This window comes from Suncus etruscus, chromosome 6, assembly GCF_024139225.1.
Source record: "Suncus etruscus isolate mSunEtr1 chromosome 6, mSunEtr1.pri.cur, whole genome shotgun sequence".
In the NCBI taxonomy this organism is placed as follows: Eukaryota; Metazoa; Chordata; class Mammalia; order Eulipotyphla; family Soricidae; genus Suncus; species Suncus etruscus.
In genome coordinates this window covers 100,972,935-100,987,523 of record NC_064853.1, presented here as the reverse complement: position 1 = coordinate 100,987,523, position 14,589 = coordinate 100,972,935, and the positions used below count along the sequence as shown (strand labels likewise).

At 40.2% G+C, this 14,589-nt stretch overlaps 1 protein-coding gene across 1 annotated transcript in view; it reads left to right on the top strand.

Moving 5' to 3' along the window:
• The window catches only part of PPP2R3A (protein phosphatase 2 regulatory subunit B''alpha), a 96,058-nt gene that overhangs the window by 44,516 nt on the left and 36,953 nt on the right, over positions 1-14,589 (top strand). Inside the window, exons 4-5 of the mRNA XM_049775921.1 lie at positions 1,382-1,485; positions 13,656-13,758. Coding sequence (XP_049631878.1) covers positions 1,382-1,485; positions 13,656-13,758 — 207 coding nt within the window. The remainder of the gene's footprint in view (positions 1-1,381; positions 1,486-13,655; positions 13,759-14,589) is intronic.

Genomic DNA, 14,589 nt, shown 5'->3' with positions numbered 1-14,589 from the left:
CCAAACTTTTAACAACCAAAGGTGCCTGTTAATGCTGGTGGGCTGGGCAAGAAAGAAGTATGGGATGGACTCCAGGAACATTGGTGGAAGGAGGTTGACACTGGTGGTGGGACTGGTGCTGAAACACCAATATATCTATATCTATCTGTATCTATATCTATATATATACACCAGTATATCTAAAACTTAACTATGAATTACTTTGTAAATCGCAATGCTTTGAATAAAAAGTATACATTAAAACAAAGGAAGCATTTGGAAAAAATGCCTTCAAATATTTATAATCTGCTTTATGGAAAGAACTTTCCCCTTTAAGAAAAAAATCAAGTAAACTTCTTAAATGAGTATAATAGTTTTTTATTAAAAATTAGAAGTTTGTAGGGCGGAGACATAGCTCATTGATAGGGTGTTTGCCTTCATGCGGCTGATCCGGGATGAACCCAGGTTCAATCCCTGGCATCCCATATGGTCCCCCCAAGCCTGCCAGGAGCGATTTCTGAGCACAGAGCCCAGGAATAACCTCTGAGCACTGTTGGGTGTGGTTCCCCAAAAATTAGAAGTTTGGGGGCTAGGACATAATAAAGTGATTAGGTTTTTACCTCACCTGAGTTCAATTCCTGTTACCACTTTGTCCCCTGAAGATTTCTGGATGAAACCCCAGAGGACCCGTTCATTGCATCATTGGATCCTTGCACCAAACTGCCAGCCCCATTCGCTGAGAATGGCTGGTGGGAGGTTTGAACCTCCTAAAAGAGTAGATAAAATTCAGTATCTTTTAAGGCATTATGATTAGTTTATATTCATTTTCAGTTCTCCCTAGAATTTTTATAATATATACACACTTATTTGTGAATATTTCTAATTTAAGTGCTACATTTTGATTTCTATTTGAATTATAATCATTGAAATGGTTTTATTTTCTTAAAGAGTATAGAATTTTCTGTTTCTTCTAGAACCTGGAGCTTAATAACATTGTAAACAAAGGAGAGAAATATAGGTGGTCAAATGTATTAACATCCATTTATCTAGTAATAAAAGTGATTATTTGCCTGCTGAATGAAAGAGCAGGTGTGACTATGGCAGTCTTGTCTCTCTTTTTCTAGAAGGCAGAAAATATATGATGAGAGAGTAGTAGGAAAAGAGACTTGTTCCTTTGAATTATCAAAGTAGAAGAAAGAAGCATCAGTTAGTAAACTGGAAAAATATTAAATAATTTACTTTTTTCTCAAACAAAATTATATATTATAACATAATGTTTCCCCTCTATCCCTCTCAACCTCTACCCCAATTTGGCTGTCTTGAAGGGTAGCAAAGGTATCTTTGTTTGGCATGTTAAGATTGACATTCCTTGGATTACTCTGTATGTGTGTTTTATTTGCAGGTCTGTGGCTGTCCTCTCTACTGGAAAGCTCCCATGTTCAGGGCTGCAGGGGGAGATAGGACAGGATCTGTGTCGGCACAGTCATTCATTGCCATGTGGAGAGAGTAAGTATCTGAGCACTCACTCTGGAGGCATACAAAAAAATTGTATGAACTTCATGACTTGCTTTATATATGTCACTTATTTATTAGTTTACTAATTTTCTCTTGACTGCCTGTAATGCAGTAAGTTCAAGTCAGTAATTCATAACCACTTATACCTATACAAAAATCCTTTCCAGGGCTGGGAGAGAGTACAGTGGGTAGGGCGTTTGCCTTACACTCAGCTAGCTGACCCAGTTCAATTCCCAGCACCTATGTGATTCTCCAAGCTCCACCTGGAGTGATCCTTGAGCACAGAGCCAGAAGTAAGTCATGAACATTTCTGGGTATGACTAAAAAAAAAAAAAGAAGAACACTTGCTACACTCTTTATCTTTTGGTTTTTGGTCACACCCAGTGGTGCTCAGGGGTTACTATTGGCTCTGCACTCAGAAATCACTCCTGGCAGGCTTGGGGTACCATATGGGATGCCGGGAATCGAACCAGGGCCTGTCCTGTGTTAGCTGCATACAAGGCGAACACCCTACTGCTGTGTTATTGCTCCATCCCCTACACTCTTTATCTTATGTCTGTCTAATCAATAAACATTTCTTCAGAAATGCCTCTTTAATAACTATTTGATAATTTTTTAATTTTTTTTTTTGGTTTTGTTTTGGGGCTTAATTCTAGCAGGATTCAGGACCATATGGGGTTCTTTGGATCAACCTGTATCAGCTTTATGGAAGGCAAGCATTCTACATGCTGTACTACCTCTTTTGCCCCTGCACTTTTATAGAGTTATGTTTAATTAAGGTCTTAATATTTATTCTGATAGCAGCGACAAGGAATCAGACTATGTCATGTGAAAAATAGCTTTAAATTTCATATTCAATTTAGAATTTAACTAGTTTATTAAAATCTGCTTTTAAAGTGGGAAAAGCACACTAGTGAAGGTTATACATTGTTTGACTGTAACTTAATCATGAACAACTTTATCTGTGAAAAAAATAGTATAAACAACCTTGTAACCATGGTATTTAAATTAAATATATATATATAAAACTTAAACAAATTACTAAATTCTGCTACTTACTACTTTTGAAAGATTCAGTTAAGAAACAAAAGTATAGTAATTTTATCAAAAATTCCTCATATTAACATCCTGACGTGCTTTCTTAGATCCAAATCCAGTGTTCTTTCCTTTTTTGTAAATTTTCCTTTTAAAATTATTTAGGAGAATGTCATAGTTTGCCTCTTCTCTTTTTTACCTAATTGATCAATCTTCTTTATAAATGGCTTTTTTGTTTTTTGTGGGGGGGGGGGTTGGTTTTTGGATCACTCGGCAGCACTCTGGGGTTAATCCTGGCTCTACACTCAGAAATCGTTCCTGGCAGGCTTGGGGGACCATATGGGATGCCGGGATTCAAACCACTGTTTTGCAAGGCAAACACCTTACCTCCATGCTATCTCTCCAGCCCCCTATATATGTTCTTTTCACCTTTCCTAGGCTAAGTAACTTTCCTGGTAAAAATACTGTAAAATGGCATTCATCTATCATCTTTATTTAAAATAAACCATATAATGCAAAAAAAAAATTCCATTTTAATCCCTTCCTGGCACCTGGAAACCTTAAAAGTGCAATGCTTGAGAGCCAGAAGAAAAGTACAGTAGGTGAGGCACTTGCCTTTCGTGCAACTGACCCAAATTCAACTCCTTACACCACACATGGTACTCCAAGCATCAGCAGGAGGGAACCATGAACACTTGAGCTAAGAGTAAACTGAGTGAGTGGCTGGGTGTGGCCCAACCCCCTTCCCAAAAGGAATATAATGCTTTAAGAACATAGTAGATGATTATTAAGTGAAGTCTCTCTTTCCTTCCCCATCCCAAGTGAGTGTTTTTGTTTCAGCATGTACAGATTCTACGTTAGACCAAACACCTACTAAGAGAAGCACACTTTGGCTGGTCTGGACTGGGTTTCACTGACCTTAAAGCAATGATAGAAATGCTAATGGGAACCAGAGAGAACCTTTTCAAATTCTTTTTAAGTAAAAGCTTATTCATTATCGTACAGCAGACTCTCAAACATTTCATTCTAGCTACTTTTGACAACAGAGATGAAGCAGGGATCCAAATATTGACATAGAAATGGAATTAAGGGTCACCCTTACCTCAGCCACAGCAACAGCTTACTTTTTACCAGATTTCTTAATTCTATCTGTGGCCAAGACCTCTTCCCCAAAACATTTCATGTCTTGGCTTTCAGCTCCTTGATATCTTTTGTTCTTCCTCCTGTGTCTGTGTGAAATCTTTATCTTCCTCATCCATCTCTATGACCTGCTTCCTGGTCATTTTCAAGGGCTTATTCTTGCTGCCTTCGGATTGGACATGATGCCTGTTCCCCATGCCCTAATGAATGGATTTTTTGGTGTAGGGGAGCTTCCAAGTGGTGCTTAGGAGTGACTGGACACCCACCAGTTATTCTCTATGAAGTAGGCCACAGTTCAGTGTAAGGACCCAAAGATGTGCTCATGATTTACATGCAGGAGACCTGGGTTTCCTAAAACTGCATGTTACTTCCAAGCACTTCCGGGGTTGACCCACAAGCACAGTCAGGAGTTGCCCTTGAGCACCCCCCTCAAAAAAAAAAAAGGTTAGGATCACTACTGTCTAGGGGTCATGTACTTGACTATAGTGTACCAATGATCTCACTTGCATTGTAGCACATTGTGGCAGTGCCAGGGATTTAACTGACAGAAAAGGCAGGTACTCTGGCACTGACTGGCAGGCACGCCTGGATCCTTTAAGGTACTCATCCCTGGCAATTCTGGCAGCCTAGACCTGAAGGAAGAAAGTAGAGCCAGAGCAATAGTGTTTGTTTGGCTTGGATTCTCTCTCCTTTCTGTACTTTCTGTACTTCAGGACCTCAACTAGGTGTTCTGTGGTTCGTTCTTCTTTTTGTCATCATTCAAATCAGCATAAAAGATTAGCAGAATTCAAGAACTTGAAGAGAAAACTGAACAGTTTGAAATACTGAGGGAAACAAGTAATCTGTTTTATAACAAACTAAAGGAAGAGAAAAAAGCTACAGTTGCTTATAATGTCATTTTTTAATCTGTTTATTTGGGGGGCTAGATGAGGGAATTTGGAGCCATACCCAGCAGTGTTTAGGGCTTACTCCTGGCTCTGTGCTCAGGGGTCACTTCTGGCATAATTCAGGGGACCACTGTATTTATGAATTTAAGACTAACTATAACACAGGAAAACAGCATCCAACTTGGTTTACTGGCATTTAACTGAATAATTTTAAGAAGTGTAACCTCCAGTTTATATGTAACTCCATATCATCTGTCTATGGGCTAGACAGTTATGTTGGTGGAAAGAAGCAGCAGCAGCCACAATAGCTGTACTCTTATTTTTATATCAAAGGAAAAGATACTTATGCAAAAGGCAAAATGGAAAAAGGACATGAAGCACAGGTCTTCATTTTAGGTCACTACAAGAAACTATATATGAAGTTATTAGTATGCACAACTGTCCCTGTCTTTTTCCATTAAAAATGCCTGTCGTGGGGCTGGTGAGGTGGCGCTAGAGGTAAGGTGTCTGCCTTGCAAGTACTAGCCAAGGAACGGACCTCAATTTGATCCCCCGTTGTCCCATATGGTCCCCCCAAGCTAGGGGCGATTTTTGAGCGCGTAGCCAGGAGTAACCCCTGACCATCAAACGGGTGTGGCCCAAAAAAAATAATGCCTGTCTTGGGGCCAGAGCAATAGCACAGCAATAGACCATTTGCCTTGCACACAGCTGCCCAGGATAGACTTGGGTATGATCCCCGGCATCCCAGAAGCGATTTCTAAGCAAATAGTCTGGAGTAACCCCTGAGCATCACTGGGTGTGGCCCAAAAACCAAAATTTAAAAAAAGCCTGTCTCAGGCCAGAGAGATAGCATTGAGATAAGGCATTTGCCTTGCATGCAGAAGGTCATCGGTTCGAATCCCGGCATCCCATATGGTCCCTCGAACCTGCCAGGAGCGATATCTGACCATTGAGCCAGGAATAACCCTTGAGCGCTGCCAGATGTGACCCAAAAAAAAAAAGCCTGTCTCGAATATAGGTGGGGGGGAGGGGGATATGAGCGTATTGGTGATGGAAATATTGCACTGGTGAAGGGGGGTGTTCTTTTTATGACTGAAACCCAAATACAATCATGTTTTGCAATCATGGTATTTAAATAAAGATATTATTTTTAAAAAATAAAATAAAAATGTTTTCTAGATATAGTAATTTTAGGGCCATATATTACAAAGACTTGAGCGCCCTCTGGTGACAACTACTCATAGCGCCCTTAAAATACAATTTAATGACCTGAACCCCTAAAGCCTAAACACTAGAGCAAGCCTTGCTCACTGCTGAACTGGGTTCTATCCCTGGCATCCTATATGGTCCTCTCCCCCCCAAGGCTCAACAGGAGTAGTTTCTGAGAAGAGCCAAGAGTAACCCCTGAGCACTGCTGGGTATGGGTGTGACCCCCCAAAAACCAAATCAAGATACTTTTTAAAAGAGCCAGGGTAAGGGGCCAGAGAGATAGCATGGAGGTAGGGTGTTTGCCTTACATGCAGAAGGACGGTGGTTCGAATCCCTGCATCCCATATGGTCCCCTGAGCCTGCCAGGAGCAATTTCTGTGCGTAGAGCCAGGAGTAATCCCTGAGCGCTGCTGGGTGTGACCCAAAAAACAAAAAACCAGCCAGGGTAAGAAAGATACATAAGATAACATAATGATTAAATATAAATTTAATGATTTGAGTTACCACACTTGAAGGGAACATATTTCTTTTTGTTTGTTTGTTTTTTGGTTTTTTTTGTTTTGTTTTTGGGCCACACCCGGCGGTGCTAAGGGGTTACTCCTGGCTATCTGCTCAGAAATCGCTCCTGGCAGGCACGGGGGACCATATGGGACACTGGGATTCGAACCAACCACCTTTGGTCCTGGATCGGCTGCTTGCAAGGCAAACGCCGCTGTGCTATCTCTCCGGGCCCGGGAACATATTTCTTGAAGGGAACATATGAGGTTGCTAAGATCAAATCTGGGTCTCCTGTGTAAGGCAAGTGCCATATCCACTGTACTTTTTCACACACACACACACACACACACACACACACTTCCTTTTCTGCTGTCCATTTCCTGTCTATATTCTGAAATCTGTTTTATTTACAGCCAGGACATTTTTTAAGTTTTTCAGATACAGTCATTTCAGGCATTGTATGTTCAAACACCAATCTCTCCAACAGGTGAGATTCAATTCATCAGTGTCCCCAATTTTCCACCTACCACCATAGCCTGCTTCCTTGCAAGCACAAATAAATTTACTTCATCTTGTTTGTTACAACACAAAAGCAAACAGAATTATCAAAACTTATATCAACAAGGGTCGGTTTGAAGTAATTGTTATACCTCTCCCAGGTGTTACTAAAGTCAAAGTTTCAGTATTTTTTTTTTTTTTTTTGGTTTTTGGGCCACACCCGGTAACGCTCAGGGGCTACTCCTGGCTATGTGCTCAGAAGTTGCTCCTGGCTTGGGGGACCATATGGGACACCGGGGGATCGAACCGCGGTCCATCCAAGGCTAGCGCAGGCAAGGCAGGCACCTTACCTTTAGCGCCACCGCCCGGCCCCAAAGTTTCAGTATTTTTACGGACCTATGATTGGTGCCATAGTTGAGCCTTCTCTGTATTACTGTTTAGGCACACTGAGCTTAGTAAATTACTATGTAACTTTCCTATCAGATTTTGTGTGATACACAAATTTTTTCCTGTCATATTTTGTGTGGTAGGCTGACACTACTATGAAATTTTGAAGTGTCAAATGATTGCTTGCAGCCATGCAGTCCAGGATTTATAGATCTAAAGTAATTTAGTGGGTTTGGCAGTTTGATCAAGTTAAGTGCCAGAGCTGGGTCATTTGTGTCAGAAGGTACAGGGTGTGGTGCTGGGCTACTGTGGTTCATGCAGAAAAGGGGAATCACCTTCAGCAAATCTGAGAATTCACAGAGCTGTCAGACCAGACTCCCTGAGAAGAATTGGTGGCCATTATTTTCTTTTGAAGGTTGGTAGAGGAGCCGGGCCATTTTTCTTCTGGGAAGACTGGCAGGACATTTTATTTTTAAGTGAAATATTAAAATTTACTTTTTAATTTATTAAAAGAAAAATGTATCACATAGTTGACATAACTGATAGTAATATGTTTGTTTCAAGATGGCAGAAAGTGAAGTTATTAAAAAATAGAAGGGGCCAGAATGGTGGCTCAAGCCTTAAAGCATCTGCCTTGAGCGCGCTAGCCTAGGACTGACCAGCGTCCCATATGGTTCCCCCAAGCCAGGAGCAATTTCTGAGCACATAGCCAGGAGTAACCCCTGAGCATTACCAGGTGTGGCCCAAAAACAAACAAAAAAAATAGAAAGAAAATAGAGAAATTAAAAAAAAAAGATGGAAATAGAGGGGAGAGAGTTCATTAGCAGTTATATTTGTGGAAATTATTGTATCACCAATAAAGTCGTTTCAATAGCCAAAGGTTTAGTATTCTCCTCCTTTTTTCCCTTTAGATATAGGAGATAAAAAAAAAAAAAAAGAAAAAAGGTGTGTGTGTGTGTGTGTGTGTGTGTGTGTGTGTGTGTGTGTGTGATGTCGTTTGCATAGGCAGAGTAAAATACGGAAGGAATTGGGAAGACCTTTTGCCTAAAAAATAGGGAGAACTTACCCCCGAAGTATTTTGGCATAAGACCAACTCAAGGCTCTAGGCATATTAGGTTGTCCAACCCCATAGTCATTCTCAGTGGTCAGCTCTTCACTTGAACAGTTGTTGCTGTCAGGTAACTGTAGTTATAGATCCTGGTCTCTGTATAGGTCCTATGTCAAAGTCTGGGTGGTGTGTAGTGTCTTCTGGTTCCATCTCACCATCAGTTAGCATTGCAGAGAATCCTGCCCTAAAAGCACACTACTGCTATTGCTCAGTTGTCAGGGTGACATAAGAACTATCTTTGGAGTAAGTCAATGCCATGGTGGTAGCGGGAGCTTCTTTGGTAGAAGTTAGGTTCCTGATGCTGATGTAGGAAACCATGTTTGATTCCGTAGGTTGTATCCATGGTTCAGGGGTGAATAGTCAATGTCTAATCAACTGGAGTCTGGCAGGACATTTTTTGTTTGTTTGTTTTTTGGGCCACAGCTGGTGACGCTCAGAATACTCCGAGCTGTGTGCTCAGAAATTGTTCCTGACTTGGGGGACCATATGGGATGCTGAGGTATCGAACCAAAGTCCATCCTAGGCTAGCACGGGCAAGGTTTACCGCTTGCACCACCGTTCCGGCCCCATGCAGGATATTTATTTTTATTTAAATAAAGTAATCTTTAGGAATAAAAAAATAGAGGCCGGAGAGATAGCATGGAAGTAGAACTTTTGCCTTGCATGCAGAAGGATGGTGGTTCAAATCTCGGCATCCCATATGGTCCCCAGAGCGTACAGGAGTGATTTCTGATTGTAGAGCTAGGAGGAACCCCTGAGCACTGCCGGGTGTGACCCAAAACCCCCCCAAAAAAAAGAATAAAAAAATAGTGGTGGGGCCAGAGATATAGCATGGTGTTTGCCTTTCATGCAGAAGGTTATTGGTTCGAATCCCCTACACCTGCCAGGAGCGATTTCTGAGCATAGAGCCAGGAGTAACCCCTGAGCGCTGCCAGGTATTACCCAAAAACCAAAAAAAAAAAAAAAAAAAAAAATAGTAACTATTCCAAATGAGATGTTGTAATGAGGATGCAATATGCCCCAAAATTTGACTTAATATAAAAACAATGAAAATAATGTATCTCAATTTATGTTAACTAAATTCTTTTGGAAATACTTTACTATGTGAAATACATTAGAATTAGTTTTACCTGTTTAAATTTTTATTTTTTTTTATAAGGGATATGCGCCTCAGTGCAGAGGGATCCAGGGACCACCTGGAATATAGGTGTTGGTGTTTGCTAGGCAAGCACTTTAACTTTCATACTATCCCCATACCACCACCCCCATTTCTTATCTGAATATCAAAATAATAGTGGTCCTGAGGCCCCTGAGCATTGCTTGGGAGGTCCCCCCAAATAAAAATGATAACCTGATAAATATGTTCCAATTCTTCCTGGAATGATTCACAAAATAGTATCACAGTTTTATGATGTAAAGATGAGGGACGGGGGACCTGGGATGCCGCTCAAGTAGTTTTTTATTTTATTTGTTGGTTTTAAATTTGGAGTTCCACTCAGTGGTATTCAGAGCATAGTTGCAGCTGTGTTAAGGGGTCACTCATGATGGGTATTTGTGCACTTAATGTAGTGCTAGCCAGGGATGGCAAACAAGTTTGAGTCAAGTGAGAGTCAGAGAGCCACACCACGCAGTGACCTGCCAAAACAGACAAACACTCACACAAAAGCATATAATTTTAGCAATAATATATTAAACACATATTGCATTTTGGCATTTTGAGTGAGGATAAAAATCCTGTTCACCATCCCTGGCTAGACACTGAACTGCGGTTGGCCATATGTAAGATATGGATTAATGGGGCCGGAGTGATAGCATAGCAGTAGGGCGTTTACCTGGACAGACTCTGGTTCTATTCCTAGCCTTCCAGGAGAGACTTCTGAGCACAGAGCCAAGAGTAACATCTGAATGCTGCCAGGTGTGATTTAAAAGAATAAAATTAAAAAAAAGCAGAAAAACCACCAAGATATGGGTTAAGGCCTTAACCCTCTATAGCCCCACATAATACTAATTTTAAAATAGCAGAACATTTTTAAGGGGAAAATTTCCTTTGCTCAACAGCCTCTTCATAAGAGTTCCTAGAGATATGTAGTAAAGCTCCTCTCAAACTTTAATATCCATTGCTTCTCTTATTTCTCCATGTAAAAATGTAATTTGTCAATTAATAAGATATTATTTTGGGGGGACCCACGCAGGGGGAAAAATAAGATATTATTTTGTCTTAAGAGCTTTAGAAGGTAAATATAGCTATGTTTACCTTCTGTAACCAGTTTTCATGACATTTTTTCTTTTTCTCCTACATAAATTTTCCTAGCCACTTCCATTAATCATATTTTTTCTCTTTTCATGCTTCTAATAACAAAAGGCCATCCCTGATTTGACTTTTTCTTCTAATACTTATCAGTCATATCTCTGTGTGGTTTTGAATTTTTAGTGCTATCTTTATCTATAAAAGTGATTCTTGGAGCAAGAGAGATAGTACACAGGCAGCGTGCTTGCCTTTATGATGCAGGCCCAGGCATGATCTTCAGCATCCCATATGACTTCCCGAGTATAAAGCCAGGAGTGACCCTGACCACTCCCAGGTATGATCCAAAAACCAAAGGACAAAAAATGATTCCTTCCCAAGATCTCCCTTACTGTTGTGATCATGCCACTATTTTCTAATCTTAAGAGGTGATTTTCATAAATACCATTGCACTGATGGTTTTCTGAAATGTATATTTATTTAACTTCAGCATGCAGAAGAAATAAGTGTAAAGATCCTATTATAGATTTAATAATCAAAACCTTTCAGATATATGCTAAACTGCAATCTGTTGAACTGCAAACATTCTTGAAATATCTATATGAAAGTACTGTGGTGATTGCTAAGAGAGAGTCATAACTTTGCTTTCCAGAGCAAAAAATTAAATAGTACTAAGTTCAGAAAGAAATTTCATTGCTGGAAGACTTTTTTAAAAAGAGATGGGCTATCTGGGAAGGATATGTAGCATTCAAATGCAAAGTAAACATTTATATTTTTATGATTTTTTTTTTATTGCTAGGGGACAGTAGAACATGAGAGATGGAGCAGAGGTATTTGACATACTCAGAATAGGTTCAGGCCCCTTCTAGATACAAGTTTTGTCTAGCAAAGTAGTGAAATTAGGTAAAAAGACAAGTATGCACTTAATTATATAAGCCTCTTAGGGGAAAATGGAGGCTCCCACACAGTAGCCAGGGGACTAAAGAGCTTCTCACAGCTGTGCATTTCTAGGAGTTCAATATTAAATTATGTGCTTTCTCAGGTCCACTGATAGTGATGGGCCACCCAGTAGAGCTCAGGACAATACTTGGCAATGCTGGACATGTGGAAACATGCAGACAAGGCATTATACAAAGAGCAAGGCTTGTACTCGATCCCTTTAAGTGGTCTCCTTAGCCCCCAACGTAGGCATTTAGGCTTATATGTAAATGATATGGAACTACTGCAAATAGAAAAATAAGAAAAATGTGCCAGAGTGATAGCACAGCAGGTTAGGTGCTTGCTTTGCATGAGACTGACCTAGGTTCAATCTCCAGCATCCCATATGGTTTCCTGAGCCCACCAAGAATAACCCCTGAGTGTGGCCCAAAAACCAAAATTAATTAATTAATTAAAAATAAGAAAAATTATATAATCAGGAGCTATTTTAATCTCAAAACTTGGCACACAACTAGCATTCAATAAATTAAGAAGGAAAACAAGGAAAAAAGAAAGAAAAATTAGTTCAGTTTTCTAAACTCTGGGCCAGAGTGATAATACAGCAGGTAAGACACTTGTCTTGCACACACCTACCCTAGGTTTTATACCAAGTACACCATGTAGTCCCCCAAATCCAGTTAGGAGTGATTTTAGAGCACCCTGAGAAAACACACATACACACATACACAAACACACTCGCGCGCATACATGCACTACAAAAATTTCCAAACCCAAATAACTCAAGAAAGAATCACCAGTAGCAAAAATAGCTTTCTATGAAAAGGACTGATATTGAGAAGATTTTTAATTCATTTTGGGAGCTGAGGATAGCTCAAAGGGTTTATGCACACTGTTTGCATGTGGAAAGTCTGGGTTTGATCCCTGGTGTCAAATGGTCCTTGAGCAACACGCCAGATGTGGTCTTAAAGTCAAAAAATTAATTTAAAATCATGTTATATATAAGTTTAAAATAAGAAATATAAAATTTTTTTGTTTTGTTTTTCGGGCCACACCCATTTTGATGCTCAGGGGTTACTCCTGGCTACGCGCTCAGAAATTGCCTCTGGCTTGGGGGGACCATATGGGATGCCAGGGGATCGAACCGTGTTCCTTCCTTGGCTAGAGCTTGCAAGGCAGACACACCTTACCTCTAGCGCCACCTCGCGGCCACAGAAATATAAAATTTTTTAAATTTAAATTTTTTAATTTAAAATCCTGTCATAAATAGCAACTTTATTCTTTTTTATGTTTTTATGGATTCCTTTTATATATTTTCTTTGCCTGGTTGCTTCTCCCCACCATTCAATCTTGCTACAGTTCATCAAAACTTTAGTGAGACTGGGGCCAGAAACATAGCATGGAGGTAGGGCATTTGCCTTGCAGAAGTACGGTGGTTTGAATCCTGGCATCCCATATGGTCCCCCAAGCCTGCCAGGAGCAATTTCTGAGCATAGAGCCAGGAGTAACCCCTGAGTGCTGCTGGGTGTGCCCCCCAAAAAATATAAATAAATAAATAAATAAATAAATAAATAAATAAATAAATAAATAAATAAATAAATAAATAACAAAAAAAAACTTGAGTGAAATTGAACATCCTTGCCTTGTTCCAGGTCTTTTTCGCTGGTTGCCTCTATGAACTCAACCCCAGAAATATCACAAAAATGATATATCATCTTATTTCTGTTTTGTTTTTGCTATTCCTGTTACTAGTTTGTACCCAAGGGTGAGTAGAAGGTCAGGTCAGGTCAGGCTACTTCCACATTGCCACTAAGTTTTTGTTGAAATTTCCCTTCAACAAAATCAAGAACAATAAGAATTCCTTTTTGGAGGGTGGGGCAGACAGTGGAGGCTGATGTTCAGGCCCAGGACCTGCAAAACATGAACATTGAAATACAGCTTTGGCCACCAGATTTCCTTTTTTAAATCATTGAAAAGACAGCATGAGAGTTTTGATCAAAAAGCATCAGATAAGATGTAAATGGACAACTATTGATGTTTTGGTCCATTATTTCCCAGAGTGGGGGATTTTATGCCCCATTCCTAGAGTTGCTAGAATAATGGGGAGAGGAAAGTAGTAACATCAGATGCAAATAGGATGGTAGTCCACATCAGTTTGGGAGCCTCTGTAGTAGTTGTTCACAGAAGCCAATTATACTAATAATTGTTTTTATTTTAGGTTGCTGAATAACCATCATGATGATGCCTCTAAGTTTATTTGTCTTCTAGCAAAACCTAGCTGCTGCTTTTTAGAACAGGAGGATTTTATCCCTTTACTTCAGGTAATTTTCATTTCCTTGGAATAAATTTATTTTTAGTTTCAGAAATTCTTAGAATGTCTTCATCTATATCAATTGAGCTACATAAATCTAGAGATCATATTTCTAGAAGAATCACTTTGGGGGGGGGGGTTGGGGCCACACCCAGCAGCGCTCAGGGGTTACTCCTGGCTATCTGCTCAGAAATAGCTCCTGGCAGGCACGGGGTACCATATGGGGCGCCGGGATTTGAACCAACCACCTTAGGTCCTGGATTGGCTGCTTGCAAGGCAAACGCACTGTGCTATCTCTCCGGCCCCAGAAGAATCACTTTTAAGATTGTTTTAGCAACACAGTCCCTTTGTTAAATAAATCTCTTAACACAGAATCTATCTGTGGGACAGGACAAATGCAAACTCTCACCAAAACAGAAAGTAGCTACTCAGCATCTCCCTTGCCCATCAAAACAACCACTGAAGCATAGTTGACCTAAGTGCCCTTGTTACCATGAAAAAGGACAGAAAAGGCTCCTATGCTGCCCATATCCATGTGTTACTGACAAGCCCACGTGTTGTTGCAAGTACTGGATGCCTTCTTGAGATATAGACTTTCCAACTTTAATGCTGGAGTGTAAAACTGTTCTCTCCTCTCTGGAGCAACCTTTGTTGTCTTTAGACCATGTAACTTCCCCTTATCTCTTTTTTTTTTAACCTCCGTTTTTTCCCCCAATAAACTTGTTTAAAAAATAAAAAAGAAAGAGAGCCTGAATGGGTAGCACGGTGGTAGGGAGTTTGTCTTGCACACAGCTCACCCAGGACGGAAGCGGGTTCAATTTCCGGCACCCAGCCAGGAGCG